Source organism: Rhineura floridana, chromosome 10, assembly GCF_030035675.1.
Source record: "Rhineura floridana isolate rRhiFlo1 chromosome 10, rRhiFlo1.hap2, whole genome shotgun sequence".
In the NCBI taxonomy this organism is placed as follows: Eukaryota; Metazoa; Chordata; class Lepidosauria; order Squamata; family Rhineuridae; genus Rhineura; species Rhineura floridana.
Window position 1 is genome coordinate 59,504,605 of NC_084489.1, and position 26,561 is coordinate 59,531,165.

At 39.5% G+C, this 26,561-nt stretch overlaps 1 protein-coding gene across 5 annotated transcripts in view; it reads left to right on the forward strand.

Moving 5' to 3' along the window:
- CACNB2 (calcium voltage-gated channel auxiliary subunit beta 2) overlaps window positions 1-26,561 on the forward strand; it is a 163,359-nt gene that overhangs the window by 42,931 nt on the left and 93,867 nt on the right. For 3 of the 5 annotated variants that reach the window (XM_061587867.1, XM_061587866.1, XM_061587869.1), the window contains exon 2: window positions 750-869. In XM_061587867.1, coding sequence (XP_061443851.1) covers window positions 750-869 — 120 coding nt within the window. Of the gene's footprint in view, window positions 1-507; window positions 601-749; window positions 870-26,561 lie in introns of those variants that run through there. The other 2 variants (XM_061587865.1, XM_061587868.1) reach the window with 2 other exon arrangements.

Here is a 26,561-nt window from a genome sequence, read left to right on the forward strand (position 1 = left end):
GGCAGTTTACATTCTTTCGATTGCAATGAGGGGGGGAAATCAGAGATGTAAGTTGTTTACATACTTATTCTGCCATTGTGACCAGTGGTTGGACATGTGCTAGACTCCAGACATATTATGTCAGCAGCTATTTGATTTGTGGTCATTTCTGTGTTTTTGCTGAAGGGCTGAGATAGATTTGTGCCATGTTATTTTTTCTGATGGGAAAAGAGAGTGTCAGGTGAGGAAGTGTTCTGCAGTTAAGATAGAATTAACAGTTTAAAGCTGACACTTATGTCCTTTTCAGGAGTAAGGATTGCTCTTACAAAAACTTGGTATTTTTTAGTCTGAATGCTGTCTTTAGTGAGACTCAAATGGCCTTATTTGTGGCTTGCTTTTCTAAAGCTATCCTTGAAACAGCTGCATGTCCTTCAGCTCTGCACTACACCATTAATGTTATTTTACATAAACCAGCTCTGCATAGCAAAAGGTATATACTGATTACCATGAAGGAGAAACAGCAAGTATAGAGCTGAAGAAAGAATGCTGATTTTCAGAAGAGCCCTGGGATTAAAACAATTTACATACTCACTGTTTTTCTCATTGATGCTATTAGGAATTGTAAGTTTTAAAAATTAATTAAACTAGGAATTATGTCAAAGTGCTGTAAAGAAAGATAACAGAAGCATTCTGAACTTTTATGAATGTGTTTCTTTTTTTAAAAATGTAACAGTTTACTTTGTGTAATATTTTGTCTTCCTTTTGTCCAGGGTTCGGCAGACTCCTACACTAGCCGTCCATCTGATTCAGATGTCTCTCTTGAGGAAGACAGAGAAGCAGTGCGGAGAGAGGCAGAGCGACAGGCCCAGACACAGCTGGAAAAGGCAAAGGTAGGGTGCTTCTTCAGTTTCTTGATTCATGGAAATGTTGTTTCTAGTAGAACCTGGGGTCATTAAATTATTATTGACTTCTTATGTATGAAAAAGGTAGAGCACAAAGCTTATTTGCCCTTTTTTATTCTAACTCCTGTGGTACTTTTTATAGAAAAAGTAGTGTTGGTAGCATAGCTTTTAAGTTCTCTTAACAATTTTTTTTCAAAAGTACTTGGATTTTTTCATGTTAAAAAACTAGTGAAAAATTGCCTTCCTTTAAATATATAGACATATTCCAGAATCCCTATTATTAAGACTAGTATTTCTTGTTGATGATTTTGGATTATGAGTATATGGTAACAAAGATGTGTGTGATGATATTCTTGATAAAAGGATATTGTTAGAAAGAAACTCTTGCATCAACTCATTTATACTGCTGCTGTTCTTTGATCCTTTGACTCTTCTTGTTCCCTTCTTAATGTAATATTTCTGATGTGAATTTGTTTATCAGACTTGTCTGTGTCTTTATTTTCTTTATTTAGAATGTAGACCTTCATATCTATGCTCTCTAGCCTTCTCCTTACCTGATAGTTTGTTTAAAAAAACTCTTCCCTAGCATCCTATGTACTTGTTCATCATATTCCTTCTTTCTCTTCATTGTCTATGCATGTGTGTATATATTTATTATGAAAATGTATATCCCACCTAATTTCGGAAACAACCCATTAGGAACACGTGTTAAAAACATCACCCAAATGAAAAATCTAAAATGTCATACTAAAACAACATTAGTCTTCCACATTCAAACCTCTCCCCTATGGAAAGGCTTTGCAATATTTTTCTGACATTTTAAGCATGCGTGTGTATAGGTTTTGTCTATGTTTTCTCCTTCTAGAAGTTGTATATTTTCATTTTAGTACATTTATGACAGTTAAGGGATGATGGTTATGCATTGATTCCAGGAACAAAAGTTCATCTCATTTTAAATTGCTGGCCAGATTCAGTTTTCAAAACTGAGGTATTTTAGTGTGGTGGTAACTTTATTGTGAAGATACATTGGATTTCTGAAATAAAATTTGCTCATGCTATGACATCTTGAATAATGGGCCTTTTTTTGGATAACTTTAGTTCATAGTCACAGCCAGCTACCTTTTGAAAGATGGCAGAACTGAGGTACTGGCCTTTTAGCATCATTTTTCAGATGGTCTGCTAAGAGATCTTGCACTGATTCTCTTTTTAGTTTTCCTACTGAATCTGTTAACTGAAGGAATACTATTGTGCTGTCAGCTGCCCTGCTTTAATTCTAAACCTTAGGGGTAGAAAGCTGCTAAAGAGTTTACACAGTAGCACAGTTTAGATCGGTAATGGTCACATCTTCCTATCATGACCACCCTGTGATACAACTAGTGGGTGTGGGTTGTCAGATTAATAGATATAATTATATGTGATTCTTCCTACTCTTGAAGACTGCTTTTGCATTATGTAAATCAACTATTCTAAGAAAGAGTACATATTTTACTAAGACTATCAATAAAATTAAACTTTCAATGAAAACAGGTAATATAAACTTACAGGAAAAATAGAAATAGCATTAATGCTAAGCTGATGCATCTCTTACTGATGAGTAAATCTATGTGAGTGTTGCTATGGGAATTTGGCTTAGCAATGCTGCCTTGAATGCATGGACAGCCCTTATGTAATGTTCATGACCTCTAGCAAAGCTGCCATAGGAGTTCACAGAGACAGTGCTAGCAGACCTTGACTTTTTAAAACTGTATTTCCATGCATCAAGTGTTCTCACTTCAGTTGGCTGAGGAATAATCTCCAGGTCTGACATCGTCTCTGACTGTGAGACAACTTGTAAACAGTGGGCATGGGACGGCACTGGCAGTGTTAAGCTGATGTTTCAGTACTGCATGAATGTTAATGTTTAAATAATTTCTACTTTTTTGTTGATGTAAACCGTTTTGAGATATGTTTGATGGTAAACAGTCTATAAGACATAAATAGATACATTAATAAAAATTATAACTGAACAAACACCAAAAAAAAATCTTTTTACTTTAACCAAATCAATGATAAAGAAAATGTATATTGGCTGATATACATATTTGACCACTTCTAGCCATCTTAAGATATTTGCATGCAGGTATTTATTTTTAACACTGTGGATACAAATGATGGCATACATGAATAATGAAGAATAAATTGATGGAAACCTAAGAGCAAATTACAAAAAAATTAATGAATACATAAATCGCACCTCCCCCTAATGATATGCAGTGATTTACATGAATGGATATAAGTAAATAGGAAACTATTTTTATTTTGAAAACATTTAGCTCTTTAAAAAATTGCTTTGTTTCTCTTTTCAGTGTTAGTTAACAAGTTTCCTTGAATGGTAAAGTCTGTTTTAACTCGTATTAAACTGCTAGAGAGATTGCCAGCATGACATATGACTTTAAAGTTGGATTTAAAGGCCAAATCATGTGTGATACAAAGTTCTATGTTATCTTTTCCTATGTTCCATGCCTCTTTCCCCTAGGGTTGCCATATTGCTCAGATCCTATCCATGCTACCCGGTGCCTGCTTAGCCCATTGGGTGACCCGGATTCCCAGCTTTCATTTTTTTAAAAAAAAGCAAGTCTGTATCCCTTGTGGATCCAGAGGGACAAGGCAAAATCTGGAGGCAGTTTTCTGCCCATTATGTGAGAAATCAGCTTATTCCCACCTTCCATTGTTCTTAGCCAATGGGGGACATCACAGCTGTCCTGGGAAAATCAAGAATTTTTGCCTGTCTGCCTGCTGCATATGCAGAATCTAGCAGTTTAGAAAACTACACATGTTCACTTGATCAAAACATGCAGCTCCACCCCTTACCCATAGACTTTCTGGTTGAGTCAGCAAGGAGAAGCAGCCTTCACCTCAATTGCCTCTGTGTTTCAGGGTGTGTGACTTAAGTGGTGAATGCAAATGGGAGGGTCTGCCTGCCATCATGGAGCATGGAATAAAGGGGTTTGCATCCACCAAACATTCCCTCCCCTGGAAAAATATAAAGTATAAAAGTAAGCCTCTCTGTAGTAAAGGCTGAGGTGTCAGTATTTGCATTTTTCAGCCCTGCCCCAACCCTGTTAATTGGTGCTTACTCCCAAGTAAAGTTGCATGGAAAGTTGCCTCATTCACCCTGTTTTCTGTCAGAGCGTCTGTTCAGCAATTCAGAAAAGGCTAAAAAGTATTTTTAATGCATATCCTTCAAAATGACTGGCAGGCATCTCCCCACCAAAGATCACCCTGCTTCATTTCCTCCTCTGTATGCGTGTGTGTACACATACATATACACATACTCAGACTCTATATATATTCAGTGCAGTGGGGGATGCAACATTTCCCCCCCTTAAGACCAATAGGAATGGAACAACCCACCCCACGTTCACCAGCTTGGGGAAAATGTTTTGCTTACTATGGGTATATTTTGCTCTTGGTGCTACATGTTTGCCCCCTAACAGTGGCTGAAAACCTTTATTCCTAATGCCAAATTAATAGAGACAATATTAGAATTTAGTGCTGTAGAATGCAGTCAGCACAAATTTAGAGGATCCATTTTCTTTATTGCTATTTCACATATTAAAAGCCCAACTCTTGTTTTTGCAAGGATGGGAAAATTTCCTTTATTTAAAATTTGAAATGAAAATGATTGGTTTGTAGCTATCTTCTTTTATACAACCAAATTTCAAACATTATATATTTTGCTATGTAACCCATTTTAGGAACTTTTTGTTGAAAAGTAGTATATACATATTTTTACTACTGCTATTTTTTGCATGACTCCTATACATTGTATGCTCAAAATAGCCTGAAGTTCAGGCAAACCTTACTGCACACCAAGGGTCTGTTCTTTCTAGTGGCACATTAAATAGTCTAAAGATAGGATATATCATTCCTATTTACTTGCTGATCTTCAGTGTACTACTTAGCATAAGCTGGATGTCTTCAGGTACTTCAAACTTATGTGGGAGTATAGTCTGGTGCTGGAAAGGATTCTGTGACAGCATTGCTTGCTTTGAAGCTAATTAGATAAGATTATTGACTGAACTGATAATATCGAAATCTTGATTTCTATCTGCATGACATTGTTGTAGCATTCATTTCACATTTCCTAATTGTTGCTAAGACAACCTCTCGGTTACAATATTGCTTTTAATTGATTGATTGTGTATTTTTATTGTTTTTGTCAGCTGCCCTGAGGGCATGATATAAATCCTATAAATAAATATTCCGAAGTGTTGGAAACTAGAGTCTAGGCATTTAAGGCTGAAAATGTATGTTAAAAAAAAGATTCCTTGCATCCTCCCCAGTATTTGGTGGTAATTAACTAGGACAAAAACAAAAGAACTGGACAGTGCAACTATTAATATGCTTAATTTGCATAATTAGCAAATAATCTTCATGATATGCAAATTAGTCTGCCCAGATTTGTGGAACTGGAATATGACGACCTTAATTTCCTCTACCTTTTTTGAAAAAAAACTTTAAAAGGCTGCCATCAGAAACAGAAGAGCAGTGGGGAAAAGTGTGGTAAAAATTGACCCTAGATATTTTCCCACCTATAGAGGTATCTTTTCTCTGTGAGGAGAAAAACAGTCATGGAAAATTTTGTTTTGTTTTTGCACAAAAGCAAAAGCAAAAAGAAGGGGGAAGGGTTAAGCAGAATCTCCTGTTCACCAGTCTCCCACTTCCAATTACAATCTTCCAAAGTGATTTTCTTAAAAAAAGATGGTAAAGAAACAAAATTCTTTGCTACTTCTAGTTTGGTCCCAAGTCAATTTAATCCACAACTTGTTTGTAGATTGGACTATCAAAGTGTGTATATAAAGCTGGGCTACCTAGCCTAACAAAACAAGTAGGATACCACATGATGCTATTGTGATTGGAATTAATTGTGGAAATCCAATTCCACCTTTTAATTATTTTACTTCTAGGAAAGACTGACTGAAGTTTCTCTGCAAGTTGGTTTTTAAAAAGTCCCCACTTTATCTTTATACAGCTTTTGGTACAATATTCTTGTGATGAAAGAAATTCACCTTCTGGCTACCATGTAATAACACTGGGACATCACTTGTGAACAATAAACAAATTAAAGAGTTCACCAACAATAAGAGTAATGCCAGCAATGTATCTGCCATCTGAGGGTAACATGGCATGCACTTCTTTAAATGATCTCATCCATGAAAGCTTATTCCAAAATTAAGCTGTTTAACAGTGCAAGATTCTTTTGTTGATTTTTTATTGCTAATAAAGTCATGTATATAAAATATAGACTATACCACGTTATACAGAAGGAAAAAAATAGCACTTCACTAATAAATATTTGTGGGAGCATCGTTGCCAGTGACAGCAGTGTTACATTGCAACAACACTGTCATACCATGCTTTGTTATGTTGCACCACAGGCAGTCATTTGCCTACAGCAATATTTTTATTTTTTTAGGCAGGCAAAATGTCTTTTGCATCTGTGGATGGGAAGGACTTTCCGTCTCAGTAGCCTCAATATCTGTGCCAATGCTGCTTAAGAAGAGAGGGTCTTCATATGGGTTTGACAAACCAAAGACCTGCTTTAATGAAAAAAAATGTAAACCACTAACTACTGGATTCTGAATAGTTAATGTGTACTAAACGTATAAAGTTGTAAGTAAACTAATGAACCACAAATAATATAAGAGGAAAACTAAGATTAAAATACTAATTTTGTTGCTTTATCATCTTATCATTCTCAGTCTATGAAGAAGTATCTATGTCCCCTGTTACTGGCAGTTTTGCTAGAGAAATCATAATACAATGTGCCTTTCTCCCTATGGGTGTAATGAAAATAGTACGGTACTCTCTTGGAAGGAGCAGTTCCATAGCTGGGGTACTCCTAAACCCAACTTTGTCACTGAAAGCTCAGATGCTCTTGACGGGTGGGAGGGCCTATTTCTAACTCTAACTGGTTTGCCAGCTACACTCTGTTGGGCCCCTGTAGTCCATGCTCTGGTACTTCTACACTGGATTATTGTAATGCGCTGTATGAGGGAATGCCCTTAAAGACAACTCTGAAATATCATCTGGTCCAAAAAAGCAGCCACGTTTCTCACTGGGGTTCTGTTAACCCATTTTAAAACGGCTGCACTTGTTGCCACTTTGTTTCCAGGTGCTTTAAAGCAGGCATGGGACACCTTTGGCCCTCCAGCTGTTGCTGAACTACAACTCCCATTATTCCTGGTCATTGGCCATGCTTGGTGGGGCTGATGGGAGTTGTAATTGAGCAACATGATCCCCTACACCTGGTTTGAAACCCTGAATGACTCAGGTTCCAAGTATCTGGAAGACCACTTCCATCCTTACAGATTGTCTCAGGTGTTAAGATCAGTAGGAGGAACTGCCATGAGAGCCCCACCACCTTCAGACATTTGTGGGGTGTGGCATCCTAGGAGAAGGCATTTTCTAGGGAAGCCCCAAAGCTGTGGAGAGGTATATTTGGCACCTCTGTTGCTATAGCTTTTATTATGTACACTGAGATGGACCTCTTTACTTTGTCCTTTGACACCTGATTATTTATTTATTTATTGAGAGAGAGACCCACACCATTGTATTCTTCTGATTGCAGCCCTGGGCTCCTGCTGGGAAGAAGGGTGGGATATAAATCAAATAATAAATACATAAATAAATCATTTTAATTGTTTTTATTCTTGTTTATTTATTATTACATTTATATCCCACCTTTCCTCCAAGGAGCTCAAGGTGGTATATAAAGGTGGTTCTCCCCCTCCTGATTTTATATTCACAACAACCCTGTGAGGTAGGTTAGGCTGAGAGATAGTGACTGGCCCAAGGTCACCCAATGATCTTCATGGTTAGCAGAGATCTGAACCCTGGGCTCCCAATTTTTTATATTTTTCTTATATTTCAAATCTTATATTTTATATTTTTCTTATATTTCAAACCTTATATTTTTCTCTTGTTGTAATCTGCCCTGGGACTTTATTGTAATAGGCAGATAAAAAATCCAATCATCATCTTTAACTCACAGGGGTGTTACACACATAAAACAAAATAGTTGCAGAGTCATGACCATTAAGGTACCTTAACAGAAAACTGTGGCAGTTTATTACATGCATTTTTTTTCTGCCTTGGTTTTCACTTAGTTGAAGACAGGAGCTTTCTTGTCCTAGTTTAAGAGACTAAGACTGCAATCCAATACACACTTACCTGAGAATGAGTCCCATTGAACACAATGGAGCTTACTTCTGAGTAGACATATTGAATTGCAGCCTAAATCTAAGAAGAAATATGTCCCAACCCAACAGACAAAAAGAGCAATAAATATTCTACAAAATAGAATATGAATTATATGAAAACTTTATCATGAGTATAAACAAATTGACAGTGTCATGTTCTTAAAATACTCATTAAGAGTACAAATCAACCTGAGTATAAATGAACTAAATGGGTTTTGACCATAAGTCTTCTGCATATGTTAAGTTCCCCACATCAATTCAAAATACTTCATACCATAAAAAAGAAAGTAAGTTAAAATCTGAGTGGCAACACCTAACAATAAATTGTTAGGATTAAAATGTTAAAAATAACTAACACGCTATTTAACAAACTAATGTATGTATACATGAAGCAAATCTCACCAGATAAGGTTATTCTTTTAATCCTTATCAGACTATGTAAGAAGAGTGTATGCTTGATTGCAATCAGTTCACTCAAAAAGTCCTCCAGATTAGGACCTCTGAGACAGTTCAGAACTGTGATGATCCTAAAAGAGGTTTAACCATTCCTTTTCAAAATACTATCAGTTCACACATTTATTCTCATGTGAATGATAAATGCACACATATTTAACTAGAATGGTCCAAACCAATTAAAGAAGCTGCACCTGCTGAAGCTAAAGCTGACTAATAATAAAAGGCTGGGAAACTTGGCTGTCTTCTATGTTCCTTAACTCTACCACAGGTGATAAAAATTAACCAAAAAAAATTAACAGAAAGTTTTTCCTGATGTTCAGTTGAAATCTGGCTTCTTCCAACTAGAGCCCATTATTCTGTGTCCTGCACTCAGGGATGATCAAGAAGAGATCCCGGCCCTCCTCTGTGCGACAACCTTTCAAGTACTTGAACAGTGTTATCATATTTCCCCTCAATCTTCTCTTCTCAAAGCTAAACATCCCCAGTTCTTTTAGTCTCTCCTCATAAGGCTTTGTTTCCACTCCCCTGATCATTCTCGTTGCCCTCCACTGAACCCGTTCCAGTTTGTCTGCATCCTTAAAGTGTGGTGTCCAGAACTGAAATAAACTGCCCTCTTCAGCAGCCCAGGAAAATTTGATTTGTTTGACTCCTTATATTTAGAAAATTAGCACATTATAATGGCATCATGAGCTGCATGTACACTTTATTTCTATTCAAAAAATATTTGATAGATAAAATGTATAATATGATTTTTTTGCAAGTAATTAAAAACCTGCATGTAGGCTTTTATGTGTACTGTGAATGCCTACCAAGATCCTGCTGTGATCTTCTGGACCTCATGCTGGATATGTGCACACAGAGAGAACACTGGGCATGAGCCAGTAGACAAACTGCTCTAAGCTTTCTCAACTCATGTGATGTGTAGATATGCAGGAAAAGGTAACTGATTTCAGAACTTGCAAGGTGTTCTAGCTATTGCCTAGAGGTCAGCAAATCCCTCGTCAGTTGCAACTCTGCCTTCACTTATTGGCTAAACACTTGAAAGGGCAGGAATTGGAGCAGGCAGCTATTAGCTCATTTTTTTAGCAGAAGTTGTGGCAAGTTGTGGCAGGGCAGCTGACATGTTGGTGTATATCTCTTGAGCACTTAGAAACTTCCTTTAAAGAAAGAGAGAGAGAAAGAGAGAGAGAAAGAAAGAGAGAAAGAAAGAAAGAAAGAAAGAAAGAAAGAAGTCTGGGGCCCCTGGTGGCTCTGGGCCCTTTTTACCCATTTGTCAGCAGCCCTGCATGTCCCAGTCTAAACTGATACATAATGCATAAATCCAAAAGTAAAATACTAAATTATAAAACAAAATTATATAACATGGAACCTTGTAGTGAAGGGCAGGTAAGAAAACAAATATACCATTAATCATAATGACAAAACAGAGAGCTATACAATAAATACAGATTCAATATCATTAATACAGTTAACACTGACAGACTTTTAATACATGACCAGTCCATTTCATCACTAAGACCTGCTGGAGACCTGGTCTTCAGAGTGTGGATCCAAAACAATTCCTTCTGCAACAGCTTGCGATGCAACTGAGACTGCTGGGCCTTGATCATGCCAGACAACAGAATTTCAGTTATATCCATATTCCAGAAAGCCCTGCACTAGAGGAGCTTGTATCCTTTGATTTTTTAATACAATTTTTATATTCACATATTCTAATTTTTATTGCTCTAGTGGTCATATTCACATACACAGCCATGTAGTGGCATATACAATAATGTTTGTATTGCAACTGAAAAAAAAACTTCTATAGAAGTTGGTTCACTGTACAAGTCAGCAGGACTGGTGCCAGGAATGACTGGGCCCTTGGGCACCAGCTTGCCTTGGGCCCATGGCTCCGTAGCTCAACTCATCCATACAGGTGGTGCAGGGCTAATAAGCCCGCCAGCATGTCCCATCTACCTCCCATCAACCAAGATGGCGGTGGGGATGTCAGTCCCTTAGGGAAGCCTCTGCCATCATCTTGTTGATGGCAGGCATATGTGCGCTGTGCACATGCCTGCCATCAACCAAGATGGTGGCGGGGACATCAATCCCTTAGGGAATTCTCCATCGCCTTCTTGCTTGGTGGTAGGCACATGTGCACAGCGCACACATCATTCAGAGAAACAGGAAAGGTAGGTGGGGCTTGCATGCAGGCTTGTGGGGCTTGCATGAAGCCCACACTGACTGTATTGGGGAGGAGCCTGCGAGCTCGCTCTCTGCAATCTGTGGCAGGGTCAAGAGCCAACACTGCTGTGGATCGCGGAACAGGAGCACTACCCTCCCACCTTAAGGAGGGGCCCCTCTGGGCTACAGGGACCCTCGGCCAGGGCCTGACCTTGCCGCCCTCTGGTGCCGACCCTGCAAGACAGGATACAGCCTTTTAACAAATGGTATTATATGCTGGAGAAAAATTATTCCTTCCCTCTTTTATAATAATAATGCTGTTTGTGTAGGTTTCCAAACTCCCTTCCTAGAGTGTTAACTTGGAGCACAGTCTCCCATCTTCCCCACAGCAGACAGAAAGGAAACATGTGCACATTCAGGCTCTCTCTCCCTTTCTCTTTCCATGGGGTCTAGGTAAAAGTCTGTTCCAGTAGAAATAAGCACATCTTCTTAAATTCGCATTATCTTAGAAGGAGTCCTCAAAAAAAAAAAAATCAGATGAAAGATTAAATTGAGAACTGTACAGTAAAAGTCACAGCTCCAGTGATGGTCAACACCACAAAAACATTGATCGAAGACATTGATCATCTTGGATCCTCATAGTTATTACATAAGATGGTAACAAAACACGTCTGTGGACATATGAGTGGCTTATCATTTCATTATGATTTTGAGGAGACTCCTTGAAAAAATGATAAGGATCCATAAGGATCTGTGCCTGGGATCCATATTTTTGTTCCATAGCTATGCTATGTGATTTTACAGTTCATTCAGAAGACAGATGCGATCTCTGATTTGAGAATGGTTTGGGGATGGCAGAGGTGAAAGATGAAGTGAGAAAAATGTCACTCTTGCAACTTTCTCCCCCAATACTATGTACTTCTTTCTCAAGAAGAAAAAAGGTAACTATCCTTACCATCTCACAATGAAGCAGCAATAAATTCATGTGCTGCATGCGCACAGAGGCTTTGCAGGCACCAGTGGAAGTCCTCAAGGGTGCCATTGCACTTGTGTATCATGTTGGTGACCCCAGAGATAGGAACATTGGCATCACATGTGAAGAAACATTTTTAACACTTAACAGCATTGTATACAGCATTGTAATATTTATTTATTTATTATATATTTGATTTATATCCCTCCCTTCCTCCCAGCAGGAGCCCAGGGTAGCAGACAAGACCACCAAAAACACTCCAAAGCATTATAAAAACAGACATTAAAATACATTAAAACAAAACAACTTGAAAAACATTTTTTAAAAGCTTTGAAGACTTTTTTTAAAAAAAAGGTTAAAAAATATACTGGGTTTTTTTTAAGGTTTAAAAGCATATTAAAAAGCAATTCCAACACAGAAGCAGACTGGGATAACAAACATTAATAGTACTTTTTTGTTCTTTAAAGAATAAGAGTTGCCTGATGTAAGAGGACATAGCTCCTGTATTCTTAATAGTTGTATAAAAGAGGACATTCTAACAAGTGACACTTGCATGGCAACTAGCGATGAGGTTTTTTAAAATGGAAACATTCCTGCCTGAATAATTAAAGTGGGTTGAATTCATTATGGGCAAGTCATTTCAAGCTTGCTTTTATTCACATTGGGACAGGCACCCAACTCCACTATTTGCAGCTGGAGACTGTGAGACTTGCAAGTTACAGGTTCTTGGGCTGCATGGGACTGACTGCCTTTTGCAAGAATTTCTTTGCAGCCTGATATTGTGGACCTTCCTGGATACAGAAACCCACCTGCTTGAGCCTAGGAGACTCCCTGCTTCAAGGCAAAGATGGAAATTAGGATACTTGATTGTAAAGCAGCCCAATTGATTTATGGGCCAAACAAGCCAGTGCCTGCCCACTTCTAGCAGCACCTGCCAAAAATCCTCCTCCTGCAGAACTCTTAAGGGTAGATGAGCCTTGCCTTCCTCTGCATCTAGACTACTGTAAATAAATAAAAGTGTGTTTTCCAAAAGAACTTGGGAGTTTTGGATTATGAGACATTATTCAGTACTGGGTAGCCGAAAGCCCATAATGGCCCTGAAAAAGTACTGAATGAGATTCAGCTTGAGTTGAAGTAACCTGGCACCAGTCAGCGGAGAGGCTGCAAACAAGATTCTGATAGTAGGGAGACATCAAGTACAGTATTACAGGATGTGTGAAAGCCCCCAGTGAGAACTCCTAAGAAGGTAGCCATTGCTTTGATAATAATCTGAACTCAACTGAGAACCTAAATTGCAAAACAGGCTTGCTGATTGCTCAAGCACTGACCCTTAGCTCAAAGCTAGCAGGGAGCGGGCAGAGCTCCTGTTTGGAGCCATGCACCCTACTATTGCTGGAAAGCCCCCAGATATATTCCCTCTGTTTTTTGCTTAAGAGCTTTTAAGGGGGTGAGAAACTTTGGGTGGCTGTTGTAGTGATGGGGCTATAGACTCTGGTTCCTCATTTGGGGAGTGTGAATTCCTAGTTTCAGGTGCAGACTCATGTGCCTGGTCCTCTCTGCTGGCCAACCTTAGAGTACACTCACTTTGAGTGGGTCTAATTGGGCTGCTGACTCAAATCTGTAGAGGTCCCATGTGCCTTGAAGTCACTGTCCAAGGTGTCTAGGAATTAAGACATGGTAGCATCCAGCAACTTGTTATAAGATTTTGTGTGTGTGTGTCCATTTGGGGAAAGGAAGGTTAGTGCTGACTCAGTGTTGCTGTATCAGAGGTTTCATATTTGTACGATATTAGACAAAGCTGGATAAAGTCCTCTGCTAAAAGTTCTGTGTTTAATATTTAAGAATTACTAATATCAAGAATGTTTTGCAGTACCAGAACCATGTATTAAAAAGCAGTTTATGGTGGATACATTTGCCACGTCTGTAGCTGTTTATTGTGAAATTCATCAGTATAGGACCTTTGGGGCTAGACATATGCAATCTAAAAAGATACACTTCAGTGGATTTGCCAACAAATTTTACAGGTGCAATTCAAAACCTAAACACTTTATTCCACATTAAATATTTGGTTTATATTATGTTGAAAGAGGAGACTTAAACAGCATAGTATGTTTTGATAATACATTTTGTATTAGTTCTATTGAGATTGATGCCAAGAAAGGGAAAATTCCAAATGTCTTGGCTTTCCAAAGTAGATTTTCTAAAATGATTTTTTACTTGTTATTTTATACAACTTGAGCTTAAGTGACTTATTTTTTCTGGTCTAGCAGAGTGTAGATTTTTCTTTTGAAGATAGGATTGCTACTTAAACCTATGCACACTTGCCTAAGCCCAGTTTAACTTAGCAGAGCTTGCTTCAGAGTAGAAATGTGTAGGATTGTGTTATTACCTTTGTGAGGGGTAGGTGCCTGTAACTTTTATTTTGTTTTTAAAGTTAGAATAAAGTTGTTTGTAAAATTAAGTTTATTAACTTGGCACGTTTCCTTATGTAAAAGATACACGTGATACAGTACACTGAGCAGCACTAAAATTAAGTACTAGTAACTGCAATATATGAGAGCCAGTGTGGTGTAGTGGTTAAGGTGCTGGACTACGACCTGGGATACCAGGGTTCGAATCCTCACACAGCCATGAAGCTCACTGGGTGACCTTGGGCCAGTCACTGCCTCTCAGCCTCAGAGGAAGGCAATGGTAAACCACCTCTGAATACCGCTTACCATGAAAACCCTATTCATAGGGTCTCTATAAGTCGGAATCGACTTGGAGGCAGTACATTTACATTTAACTGCAATATATTCTTGAAGATCTGGGTTATGTAATACCTGAAGAAAAATGGAACTCTGTGGAGAGAAAAGCTCCATTTAAAATGTCAGCTAAAATTCAGGAAGTGTCATTCAAAATAATTCATAGATGGCACTGGACACCATTGAATTTACACAGGATTAACCCAACCATCTCTGGTGAATGTTGGAGAGGCTGTGGGGAAGTTAGTTGATTCATTCATCTATGGTGGGAATGCAGCTTTGCACACAGGATTAACCCAACCATCTCTGGTGAATGTTGGAGAGGCTGTGGGGAAGTTGGTTGATTCATTCATCTATGGTGGGAATGCAGCTTTGCCAAAAAAATTCTGGATTAATGTGTTTAGTAAAATTTCTGGTATTACTGGACAAATATTAGTCCCAGAACCATCATTGCCTCTTTTGCTGCTAGATCTTTCAGATGGGCCTTCGTTGATACATTGGGAGCTAGTTGCACTTCTTCTTACCATCGCAAGATGGGAACTAGCCTCCCACTGAAAAACTACAGGTTTCTCTATGAAGGGGTGGTTGGACAAAATTTGGGACATGGCTCTTTCAAAGCTCCTAACGTATCAGAACAGGACTGCTGGCAAGTGATGGGTTGCATCTCACAAGGACTGGGAAGAATATGTTTGGCCACAGCATGGAGAAGTTCATCAGGAGGGCTTTAAACTGAATCCTAAAGGGGAGGGAGACGTAAACTTGGTGGTAACGACTGATGAAAGCTTATGCACAGTAGCGGGACCAGATTGGCTCTAATAGGGCCCAGTAACAGCCCTCAGAAAAATGTAGTAAGGAAGCCAAGCCATAAATCACATGGTCTTCGATGTCTGTATACTAATGTGGAGAGCATGGGAAACAAGCAGGACGAACTTGAACTCTTAATACAGGAGGGCAATTACAACTTGATAGGTATAACTGAAACTTGGTGGGATGACTCCCATGACTGGAATACAGCAATTGAAGGATACAACTTGTTCAAGAAGAACAGAAGGAATAAAAAGGGAGGTGGAGTCGCACTATATGTTAAAAATATATATCTCTGCACAGAAATACAGGAAGATGAGCTTGGTAGTTCCACCGAGAGTATCTGGATTAAAATTAATGGGGCAAGTAATAAAAGGAATGTGGTGCTTGGAGTCTACTACCAACCACCAATCAAGGAGAAGATAAGAATGTAACTTTTGAAAAGCAAATTGCCAATGTTTCGAGGAGGCATGATGTAGTAGTAATGGGGGATTTCAATTATCCTGATATCTGTTGGGAGACAAATTCTGCCAACCATGGCCCCTTCCAAGAAATTTCTGACTTGTGTTGGAGATAACTTTCTCCTACAGAAAGTGGAAGAAGCAACCAGAGGATCAGCTATTCTGGACTTGATTCTAACCAATAGAGATGATTTGGTGGATGAAGTGGCAGTTACAGGAACTGACCGCACCATTTGCATTCCTGATTTTAACAGAAGCGAAAGCTGAGAGTAGCCATACGTGCACCCTGGACTTCAGGAAAGCTGATTTTAATAAACTCAGAACAATTGTAAGTACGGTTCCTTGGCAAGCCACCCTAATGAGAAAAGGAGTCCAAGATGGGTGGGAGTTTCTAAAAAAGGACATTCTAAAAGCGCAATGGCAAGCAATTCCAACAAGAAAAAAAAGGGAGGAAACAGCAGAAGAAGCCAATGTGGCTTCACAAAAAGCTTAGAGAGGACCTGAAAACAAAACAGGACACATACAGGAAGTGGAAAGAAGGCCAGGCCACAAAGGAAGAATACAGGCAGGTATCACGGAATTGCAGGGATGGTGTCAGGAAGGCTAAAGCTGAGAATGAGCTGAGGTTAGCGAGGGATGCTAAAAGCAACAAAAAAGCTTTATTCAGATACATCCATAGTAAAAGACAGAGAAAAGAAATGGTGGCACAGCTACTCAATGAGGATGGCAAAATGATAACAGATGACAAAGAAAAGGCAGAAGTGCTCAATTCGTATTTTGGCTCAGTCTTCTCCCAAAAAAGGGCCTATAACCCTCTTGGGAAACATGAAGTAGAAGGGGCAGGATTGATAGACAAATGGTCAAGTAATACCTAATCACTTTGAACGAGTTCAAATCTCCAGGGCCCGACATGTGAGAAGGATCTTGGAATTGTCGTTGATCACAAGCTGAATATGAGCTAACAGTGTGATGTGGCTGCAAAAAAAGGCAAATGCTATATTAGCCTGCATTAACAGAAGCATAGTTTCCAAATCATGTGAAGTACTAGTTCCCCTCTATTCAGCTCTGGTTAGGCCTCATCTTGAATACTGCATCCAGTTCTGGTCTCCGCACTTCAAGAAGGATGCAGACAAACTGGAACGGGTTCAGAGGAGGGCAACAAAGATGATCAGGGGACTGGAAACCAAGCCCTATGAGGAGAGACTGAAAGAACTGGGCATGATTAGCCTGGAGAAGAGAAGACTGAGGGGAGATATGATAGCACTCTTCAAGTACATGAAAGGTTGTCACATAGAGGAGGGCTGGGATCTCTTCTCTATTGTCCTAGAGTGAAGGACACGGAATAATGGGCTCAAGTTGCAGGAAGCCAGATTTCAACTGGACATCAGGAAAAACTTTCTAACTGTTAGAGTCATATGACAATGGAACCAATTACCTAGAGAGGTAGTGGACTCTCCAACACTGGAGGCATTCAAGAGGCAGCTGGATGGCCATCTGTCGGGAATGGTTTGATTTGGATTCCTGCATTGAGCAAGGGGTTGGACTCGATGGCCTTATAGGCCCCTTCCAACTCTACTATTCTATGATTCTATGATATATGGGCGAGCCAAGAAATATCAATTTGATGCTATATGGTATCCTTTTCTGTTCTGTGTCAGTCGGGATGATCAATTATTGCAACCACCTTCAGTTCACATACAATTAGGGTGAGGGTATGTCAGGGGGGCAGTAATCAGGAACTAATATGTTAATCTTCTCTATGACCTCTCTAAGCATTTCACCTATTCCTCTCATATGATACCACAAAAAGGTTATGTACTAATCTGATTAATGGTTGACATTCCTTCCTGTATCCATGAGTAGGATACATGTAGGCATATGTATTCAAGTTCTTATTTTTGTAACAGTGTATTTTGTTATTTGTTGCTACTTCTTTTGAAAACTAATAAAAATATTTTAATTTTTTTTTACCAGTGCTGTCTACCCCTTAGTGCAAACTTTTCTGTGGGAAGTAACCATTTTTTCTTATGGATAATGTGATCTGAGCCTTTTTCTTTTATGTACTGGATCAATTTCCTTTTTCTTATTGGCTTTGATGGTTCTGAATATTCTACTCCATATGTAGTTGTGGTTTGATGGTTTATATTTTGGGGAAAATTCAATAAAATATATTAAAAAAGAAATATATAAATTATTTTAAATGCAATAGATACAATTGTAAACATTATGCATACATTTTATGCAGTCCTAGGTTTTTGTTGCTGTGTTCAGTTTTTGTTGAAGTTGAAACTAGATTTTTTAATTAACATCTGTCATCGCTTATCTTTGAAAATAGAAATTGACAGTTTTCTGTCTCCTTAAATCTGTTACCTACTTTTTTTCTTCTACTTTTAAGCTTTCAGCCATTTTTCAGTAATGAAATTACAAAGAGCCCACATGTCAGAAAAATGGCCCACTGTGTTACCTTTGAAAAAAATGCTGAGAGATAAAATGTTGCCCGGTTCCAGTTTTTCAACAACACTTCAGGGGACCCTCAAAAACTAGCATCCTAGTTACAGAAATATAAGCCTTCACCAAAGTACTTACCAATGAGGCCAGGGTTACAGACACAGCAGTATCCAATTAAACCAAAGTCAAGCATAGAGAATCCATCAAGGTCCAAACATGATCCAGAGACAAAATCTTGTAACAGTCAAAGATCAATCTCACAGGAAGTTGTACACCACAGTGAGACCAGAAACCTCTGTTGTTACCACAACTGGAAGGCTCAAGAGGGCGGCTTTATATACTCTGCTCTCCTAAAGCACACCCAAACCACAGCTCCAGGCAGTGAAGGAGTATCAGGGATTGCTTACTCATGAATAGACCCCTTACTCACAAGTCCATAGATGCATACTATGCAGTTACAGCCTGGACCTGAGGTTTTGGCATTGATCTTGAAACCTGGGAGCCACTCCACCTCCTTCTGTGACAGAACTGAGGGAGAATTTTTATTTTCTCCTGTGGGATCTTTGCTGGGGGTCCTTTAAGTAATCAATGACACAGGTTTTAAGTGAAAAGGTCGGCCTTTATTCTTACAAGCATATGCAGGGTCAACCTCCCAGAAACATCCAGGAGAGACTGCACTGAGACACTGTGTGCAAGCTCTTCTATAGAGTACAGTTATAGCATGTGACAGTGATTCACCAATCTCAAGAGTTCCTGCCCACCCAACATCACAGTTCCTCGTCTCTACAATCGTTCCAAACCAATCAGAAAACTTTATTAAAATGAATTCATGTATATTCATAATTTTACAGTTACCTCCCATCTTATTGTCTTGTTGTCTTTCCAGATTGATGTCAATCTGTCCCCTTGACTGATATTACCACTATTTTGTTGTCATACATTACTAATGATTTTAGGCCGTTTTGAAACCAATATGTACCGTACATTCCTTTCTATCATGGCTTCTGATCCGCCAAGCTGGCCAGGGACATCTCTAGGACATTACAACCTGCTCTTTTAAGTGATACCATGATGCAAGGCCAACTTTGGTTCTCCTTAGAGTGACTGGAAGTTCTATATGAAATTCCACTTATAATTACACTGCTATAGAGAAAGATTAATTTTAAATCACCATATTATAGCTGAAAGCCACACAATATAAAAAGTGATTAGGGAACGCAGTAAAGAAAAGGGGTAATTCAGAGCCAGCCACTCTCCATCAAACACAGAGGGATGAAGAAGGTAGCCCACCTCAGAATACCTCTCATCTCGAAAACACACTTATTATATTTATGAAGTAAAATTATACACATCATGCTATTGTAAAAAATCAGTATCAAGCTCAAATTTTTATCTCCTTTCTACCTTGATTCTATTATGAAGACTTCCCTTAGCTGAGGCCATTGCTCTGCAGTATACAAGACCAGAAACCTCTTTTCCAAGATCAAATAGTAAAAAGTATATTAATGAAAAGACTGTACACATTTTGCTTAAAACAATACCAAATTAATTATCTACAGTCATGCATTAGCCAATCTTGGCACAGAAAGAACTCAGGAATTTATAGCAAGGTAAACTTGACCATTTTCCTGCTTTCCCTACACACAGGCCTGCTTTAAATGCCTGTTGTATGTGAATATAGGAGGGGAAATCCATTTTTCCTTCATCATTTTCAAGGGCCCAAATTCCTTGAGGCCAGGATGCTTGGGGGATCCTCCATCAGTTCCAGGGGTTCTTCATCAGGTATCTACATGGATGACCCCTGAAGGAAATCCTCAGTAATGGATTCAGGGGACCCTCGGCTCTTCAAAGTCCTTGACCTGTGGGACGCCTGATTCATCTTCTGAGGACTCCATGTCTGGTACCAAGTCAGGGCTAGGCATTACATCAGGTATGATAGGAGCTGTCATCCCAAACATGAGGTTGGGGAAGACTGCTCTATATTATCTATGAGTGGCTTTCCCAGCCCTGTATAGGAACATTAAGGTTAAAATGTGCAGTGCAGTGGCTTTAATACTAAATCTGTTGAGATAGAATTGCTTATGTTATCACATAAGTGTTTGCAGTGATACTTAGAATAGCAAATTAGGCAAACAATCATACAAAGTACTTTAATACCTCTAGTATTGTGAATTGTCATTTTGAAAGAGAGATCAGGTGACTATTTGTTTGAAAGTGAATATAATTGGAACTCTTGCCACCTGCCTACCAAAAATATGCACCATGCATTTGTGAGAGATTATAAATTAACAGTCATATTTCTAAACTCGTTAGTCACTCACCCAGATGCCACTGTGAAGCCTTTACCGAATAGCAGTAGTTGTTCTTATGTGTTACTATTATGTTTAATCATTAGTGTTTTAGATCTCGCTAGGAAAATAGACCCCCAAAAAGTGCTATAATACATTAAAGACTAGCTGATTTGTTGTAGAGTTATCCTTAGAAGGGGTGGGGTGGGAAAGTAGTTCACTGTGAAACTGAATATCCAAATCAGTTAATACTGAAATAGAATTTCTTGACAAAAAAGTCATGCTGCCTTTACCACTGGACATGAGACAGAATACTGAGTTAGCTACTTTATTGGGTAGGGACAATTTTTTGTCCTTGAAGTTCCCCCCCCCAAAAAAAACTTAACTTAAAGGTTAATAACACAAATGGAATTCACTGGATTCCTGAATGCCCCGGGGGAATTCCCAGTAGATAAGAGCAAGTAACCGTGTTGAAGCCCTAGAACAGCGAGACGCATTGGGCTCTTAACATGGTTGCTCCTGAGCACCCTGTCCGCCATTGTGGAGCCCAGTTTGCACCTTGGTACACCAGTGAGCTAAAGGCAATGACAACAGGCTGGACAACGGCAAGAGCACAAGTGCTGTGAGGCTAATCGGGCACAAGTAAAAAAATCACAACTGTGCCTACCGTGTGGTAGTGAGGGAGGCGAAGAAGGCCCACTTCGGTGCCATCATCGCATGCTCAAGTAGCCTTCCAATGGAGCTTTTCTATATTGTCAGGGGTCTGCTGACATCAACTCCAGGAAATGGAGTTTTAGACTCTTTGGAGGCCTACTGTGAATTGTTTGCAAGGCACTTTGAGGGTAAAGTTGCTCGCCTCTGTTGCAATCTTGATGCCCCATGCACATCTACTGTACTCCCCAGTGAGGTATCCAGTACAGCGTCTGCTGCAACTTCTTGGGATTTGTTTCAGTTAATGTGGCCTGATGACATGGACAAGGTGCTTGGGATGATACAGCCAGCAATGTGTCCTCTCAACCCTTGCCCTTCTTGGCTTATTAAAGTTTGCCAAGCGGGGGTGACCAAGTGGATCCAGGGTGTGGTCAGCACATCATTGCAGAAGGGAGTGGTTCTGGCGAGTGAAAGAGGCGGTGATCTGACCACTCCTGAAAAAGCCCACCCTGGACCTATTGGTTTGTGACAACTTCTGCCCGGTCGCAAATACCCCCTTTTTAGGGAAGGTGATTGAGAGGGTTGTGGCACAGCAACTGCAAGTACTCTTGGATGAAACAGATTATCATGACCCATTCCAATCTGGGTTTAGGCCTGGTTATGGGACTGAATCTACTTTGCTCGCCCTGATGGATGACCTTTATTGGGAGAAGGACAGGGGGAATGTGACCCTGTTATGCTTACTTGATCTCTTGATGGCTTTTGATACCATTGACCGTGGTATTCTTCTGGGCAAACTTGGTGAGATGGGTATCAGAGGTACTGTTTTACAGTGGTTCTGATCCTATCTCCAGGGTCATTTTCAGAGAATAGCATTGGGTGATTGTCTTTCGGCCCCCAAGCACTTGTGCTGTGTGGTGCTGCAGGGTACCATCTTGTCCCCCATGCTATTTAACATCTATATGAAGCCCTTGGGAGTGGTCATCAGGAGATTTGGGGTGAGGTGTCAGCAGTACACTGACCATACCCAGCTCTATTCCTCTGTAACATCTGAATCAGGAGAGGCCATGCAAGCCCTAGACTGGTGCCTGGTGGGCTGGATGAGGGCCAATAAACTGAGTATGAATCCTAGCAAGACGGAGACACTGAGTCCCAAGTTCCAATAACTGGTCACTTGCCTGCTTTGGATGGGGTCGTACTCCCTCTGAAAGAGCAGGTCCATCGTCTGGGGGTGCTCCTGGATCCATCTTCGTTGCTAGAGGCCCAGGTGACCTCAGTGGCTAGGAGTGCCTTTTACCAGCTTTGGCTAGTAAGACAGCTGCCGCTGTTTCTGGACTAGTATAGCCTGACAACTGTTGTCCATGCACTGGTAACCTCCAGGCTGGATTACTGTAATGCGCTGTATGTGGGGCTACCCTTGAGGTTGGTCCAGAAGCTGCAGCTGGTGCAAATGCGGCAGTGAGACTGTTCACTGGGGCAAGGTATCGCCAACATGTCACCCTGCTACTGAAAGAATTGCATTGGCTACCTATTAGCTACCAGGATAAGTTCAAGGTTTTGGTGTACAAAGCCCTATACAGCTTGGAACCAGGATACCTGAAATATCATCTTTCCCCTTATATACCCAGTTGATCACTATGCTCTGGAGGTGAGGCCTGCTGCAGATACCATCTTATCAGGAGGTTTGTTCAGCACAACATAGGAAATGGACCTTTAGGGTAGAGGCACCTGGAATTCCCTTTCCTTAAATATTAGACATGCTCCATCTCTGTTATCTTTTTGGCTCCTGCTGAAGACCTTCCTCTTTCAACAAGCCTTTTAAGTAGAGACCTTATCCCAATCTGTATCTGTGTTGAAATTGCTTTTTAATATGTTTTAAAACCTTTTTTTAAAAAAAGATGTTTTTAACCTTTTTTTAAAAAAAAGGTTTTAAAGATGTTTTGTTTTAATATGTTTTTAAGGATGTTTTGTAATATATTTTAAAGCCTGTTCTTATGATGATTTAGAATGTTGTTAGTGCTTTTGTTTGCTGCCCTGGATTCCTACTGGGAGGAAGGGCGGGATATAAATCTAATAAATAAATAAAGAGCAATTTATATATATCAATCATTTTTGAATACCAGTTTTAGACTTTGCATCTTTTTGTTTTTTTCTGGGGACAAGACCTTCTCCTATTATTTGGATTAGTTCCGCTCATCAGATTCATTTCACTCCCCCTGCCCAGTCTTTTATCTGGCTGCATTACACTACGTGTCTTTTCCCTCTCTTTGTCCTTCTGTGGTATTGTTTGGACATCTTCTGTACCCTGTTCCATGTTCATGTGACTACGGTAACATATAATGCTGTTGCCTGCTGTAGCTATGCAGTTGGAATCAACAACCATGGTGGATGCTTTAATAAGCTGAATGACTTCTACTTTCTGCCAATCCAGTATGTGGGTCAAATATCCCATTCACACCATTGGGCTAGCCTGACCAAGAAAGGAAACTTCAAGGCAGTAGCAAAAGGCCTATAAAAAATTATACTGAATGTGGCTGCCTTATTAATCAACACAGGAGGTAAACACTAATAAATGCCTCTGGCATGATTGGAAAGGGTAGGGAATGCATGAAATGGAAATGGACTGCCTTCAAGTCGATTCCGACTTATGGCGACCCTATGAATAGGGTTTTCTTGGTATGCGGTATTCAGAGGTGGTTTACCATTGCCTTCCTCTGAGTCTGAGAGGCAGTGGCAGGCCCAAGGTCACTCAGTGAGCTTCATGGCTGTGTGGAGATTCAAACCTGGTCTCCCAGGTCATAGTCCAACACTCTAACCACTACACCACTCATATCTCCCTCCTTTCTCAATCAAGGCAAACTCAAACTGTGGGTTCAAAATGTATTACCTTTTAATATATTCTGAAGGGGGGAAACAGCTTACTGCAGCTGCTCCTTGTAATGCTAAACCATGGTTTGGTAGGGAACATCTAGCCTTCCAGATAATGCTGGACTTCAGTTCTCATCATCCTTGACCATTGGCCAAGCTGATAGAGTTGAAGCTCAACATCTGGAGGGCCATATCTTCTGCATTCAAATGTAGCAAGTGCATTAAGGTCTTCAGACCATTGTGTAATAGATGGTGGGCATTTTTCCTTCCACGCTTGAAGTACAAGTCTCTTAGCAACCACAAGGGCTCATAAAATCAACTTTTGTTGTCCCCCCAGGAATCTCCATAGCATAGGTATATGATTTAAAAGTGCACGAACATCCACAAGTATCAAGGATTTCTCTAACACAAAGTTGATATGGACAACCACTTCAGACAAAAAAAAAAAATCATTGGACGTGCCCACATCACATGCCTCAATGAGTCATTTCCGGCATTACACCTCCAGCATATATTTGAATTCGGTAATACCTTTATATAGAGACATTGTGGAGTCCAGTAAACCCTAAATCATTTTTTTGCCGAATTAAGGGCCTTTTCTAAACATATTTTAAATGTTCAGAATTAAAGGAATAGAAACTCTTTGCTATGAACACAATTCAGCCCCACATTAAGCATTTTTGAGGGCCATTAATTTAAGTGGGAGGGTTTTGAGCAAGTGCTTAACTCTTTCATTGAAATCACTGTGCCTGATATAGTCTGGATTGTGAGCCATATATTTAATGAATTTTGAAATTCAATTATATAATTTATTACAACTTTCCTATATTAAAACCATTTGTAAAATGTTTAATATCAGAAGTAGATTGATACATTTGAGCAAAGCTGAAAAAAATAAATTGAATGTTCCTCAGAGAGGGTCACTATTGCAAAAATGCTTTCTACTGCTTCAATATTTAATAACCTTAAAAGTCTTCTCTTAAATTCTGTTGAGTTCATATCTCCATTGGGGATTTCAAGGTAGTCTGGCCCTTTAAGTTATTGAAATTATTATTTTTTCCCTCTGAGTAGTTTTCCTTACTAATTAAAGAATGGCTTCCTTTTATCATAGCCAAAATATAGAATATTTATTTATTGATGGATGGATTGATTGATTGGAGTTTTCTTATAATTTTATCAACAGTTGTATTCTGTAATCACAACAGTTATAGTTGCCATAATCCAAAGAGAAACATGCACCCTTTTTTGCTGTTGTTGCAGGTTTGCTATTTAGAAGTTGCCCAGTGGAGCCACCCAGTTGCTGTTTGAACTCCCCCTAGCTCAGTGAGCAGTTTGGAAAATCTGAGCAAGAGCTATTTAAACTTAGGAAAAGTACCATGAGTTGCATCCAACTAATTTCCACTCAGAGTAGTTCCATTAAAACTGATGGTCATAAGTTAAACATGTCCATGAACTTCAATGGGTCTGCTCTCAGTAGACCTAACATTACATACCCCATTTGCGCATCAGCAGTACCATACATGTGCATCCACTGACTGTAATTGTTTCTTTAATTTAAACTGTTAGGAACTATTAGGCATAATTGCTATTGCTGGGGAAAACGATAGTGAAGAATTGCTCTTGACTGATTGTACACCTGGAGGACATGGAAGCAACAGAAAATATTTGGAAGATTGCCCAGCAACTACTCACATGAAGCCATCTAGAAAATTGCAAACACCTCTTCTCTTTTCTTAGTAGCATGTGTCAGAAATCCCAAATGTTTTGCCCAGCACTGAATCCAGAACATTAAGGAGCATTTAGTTTTTTTAATAGACATAATGCAGGAGACACTGAGAGCTGTTGTTATCTTACAGCTTTTTTTCTGTCCTGTCTATAAAAATGTAAAGCTCGTGCTGTAGAGTGCTTGATGCTAACACGCTGATCATAAACAAATTGGCTTGGATTCAAAGATCACTCTAATCAGGGGCCAATTCCCTGTACCCCTTCTGCTCCCGAAACTGACTAGACAGGCTTGAGACATCCTCCAGAACAGCTTCCTAACGGATGCCCCTGCCCTTAAAGGAGAAATAGTTTCGACCCATACAATGGAATAATTGAATCCAAACCATTTACTTAAAGGTTAGTCTTGTTTGATTTCAGTGGAACTTACACAAATGGAAATTTTTGGTAGGGTCATTCATTTCTTCTTGTATTGCATTGCTGAAATGATAATAAACTATAATTTGTGGGGCCCAGAGTATGGTTGGAGAGATAACTACAGTATACAGACAACTTGAAATCTGGCTACTATGCTGGCATTAGGGATCACTTGAGGGCTTGTATTGATTTGCTTGAGAGTCTACATGTCAAGTGCTTGGTAGATGGTAGGATAAACCAGGAAGCCATGGTTATTGCAGCTTTAGTTGTTGAAGTACAGCAGTTCAAGAAAAGAGTGCTACAAGATATACACTGAGACAAGGACCTGCTGAAGCTCTCGATGTGTTCCAGAAAAGGCTATGATTGCCAAGGGGGAAGCCAGCATCCAGTTAATCCCTATCCTTATGCCAATGATGTAGCTTTAGAAGGTGTGAATTG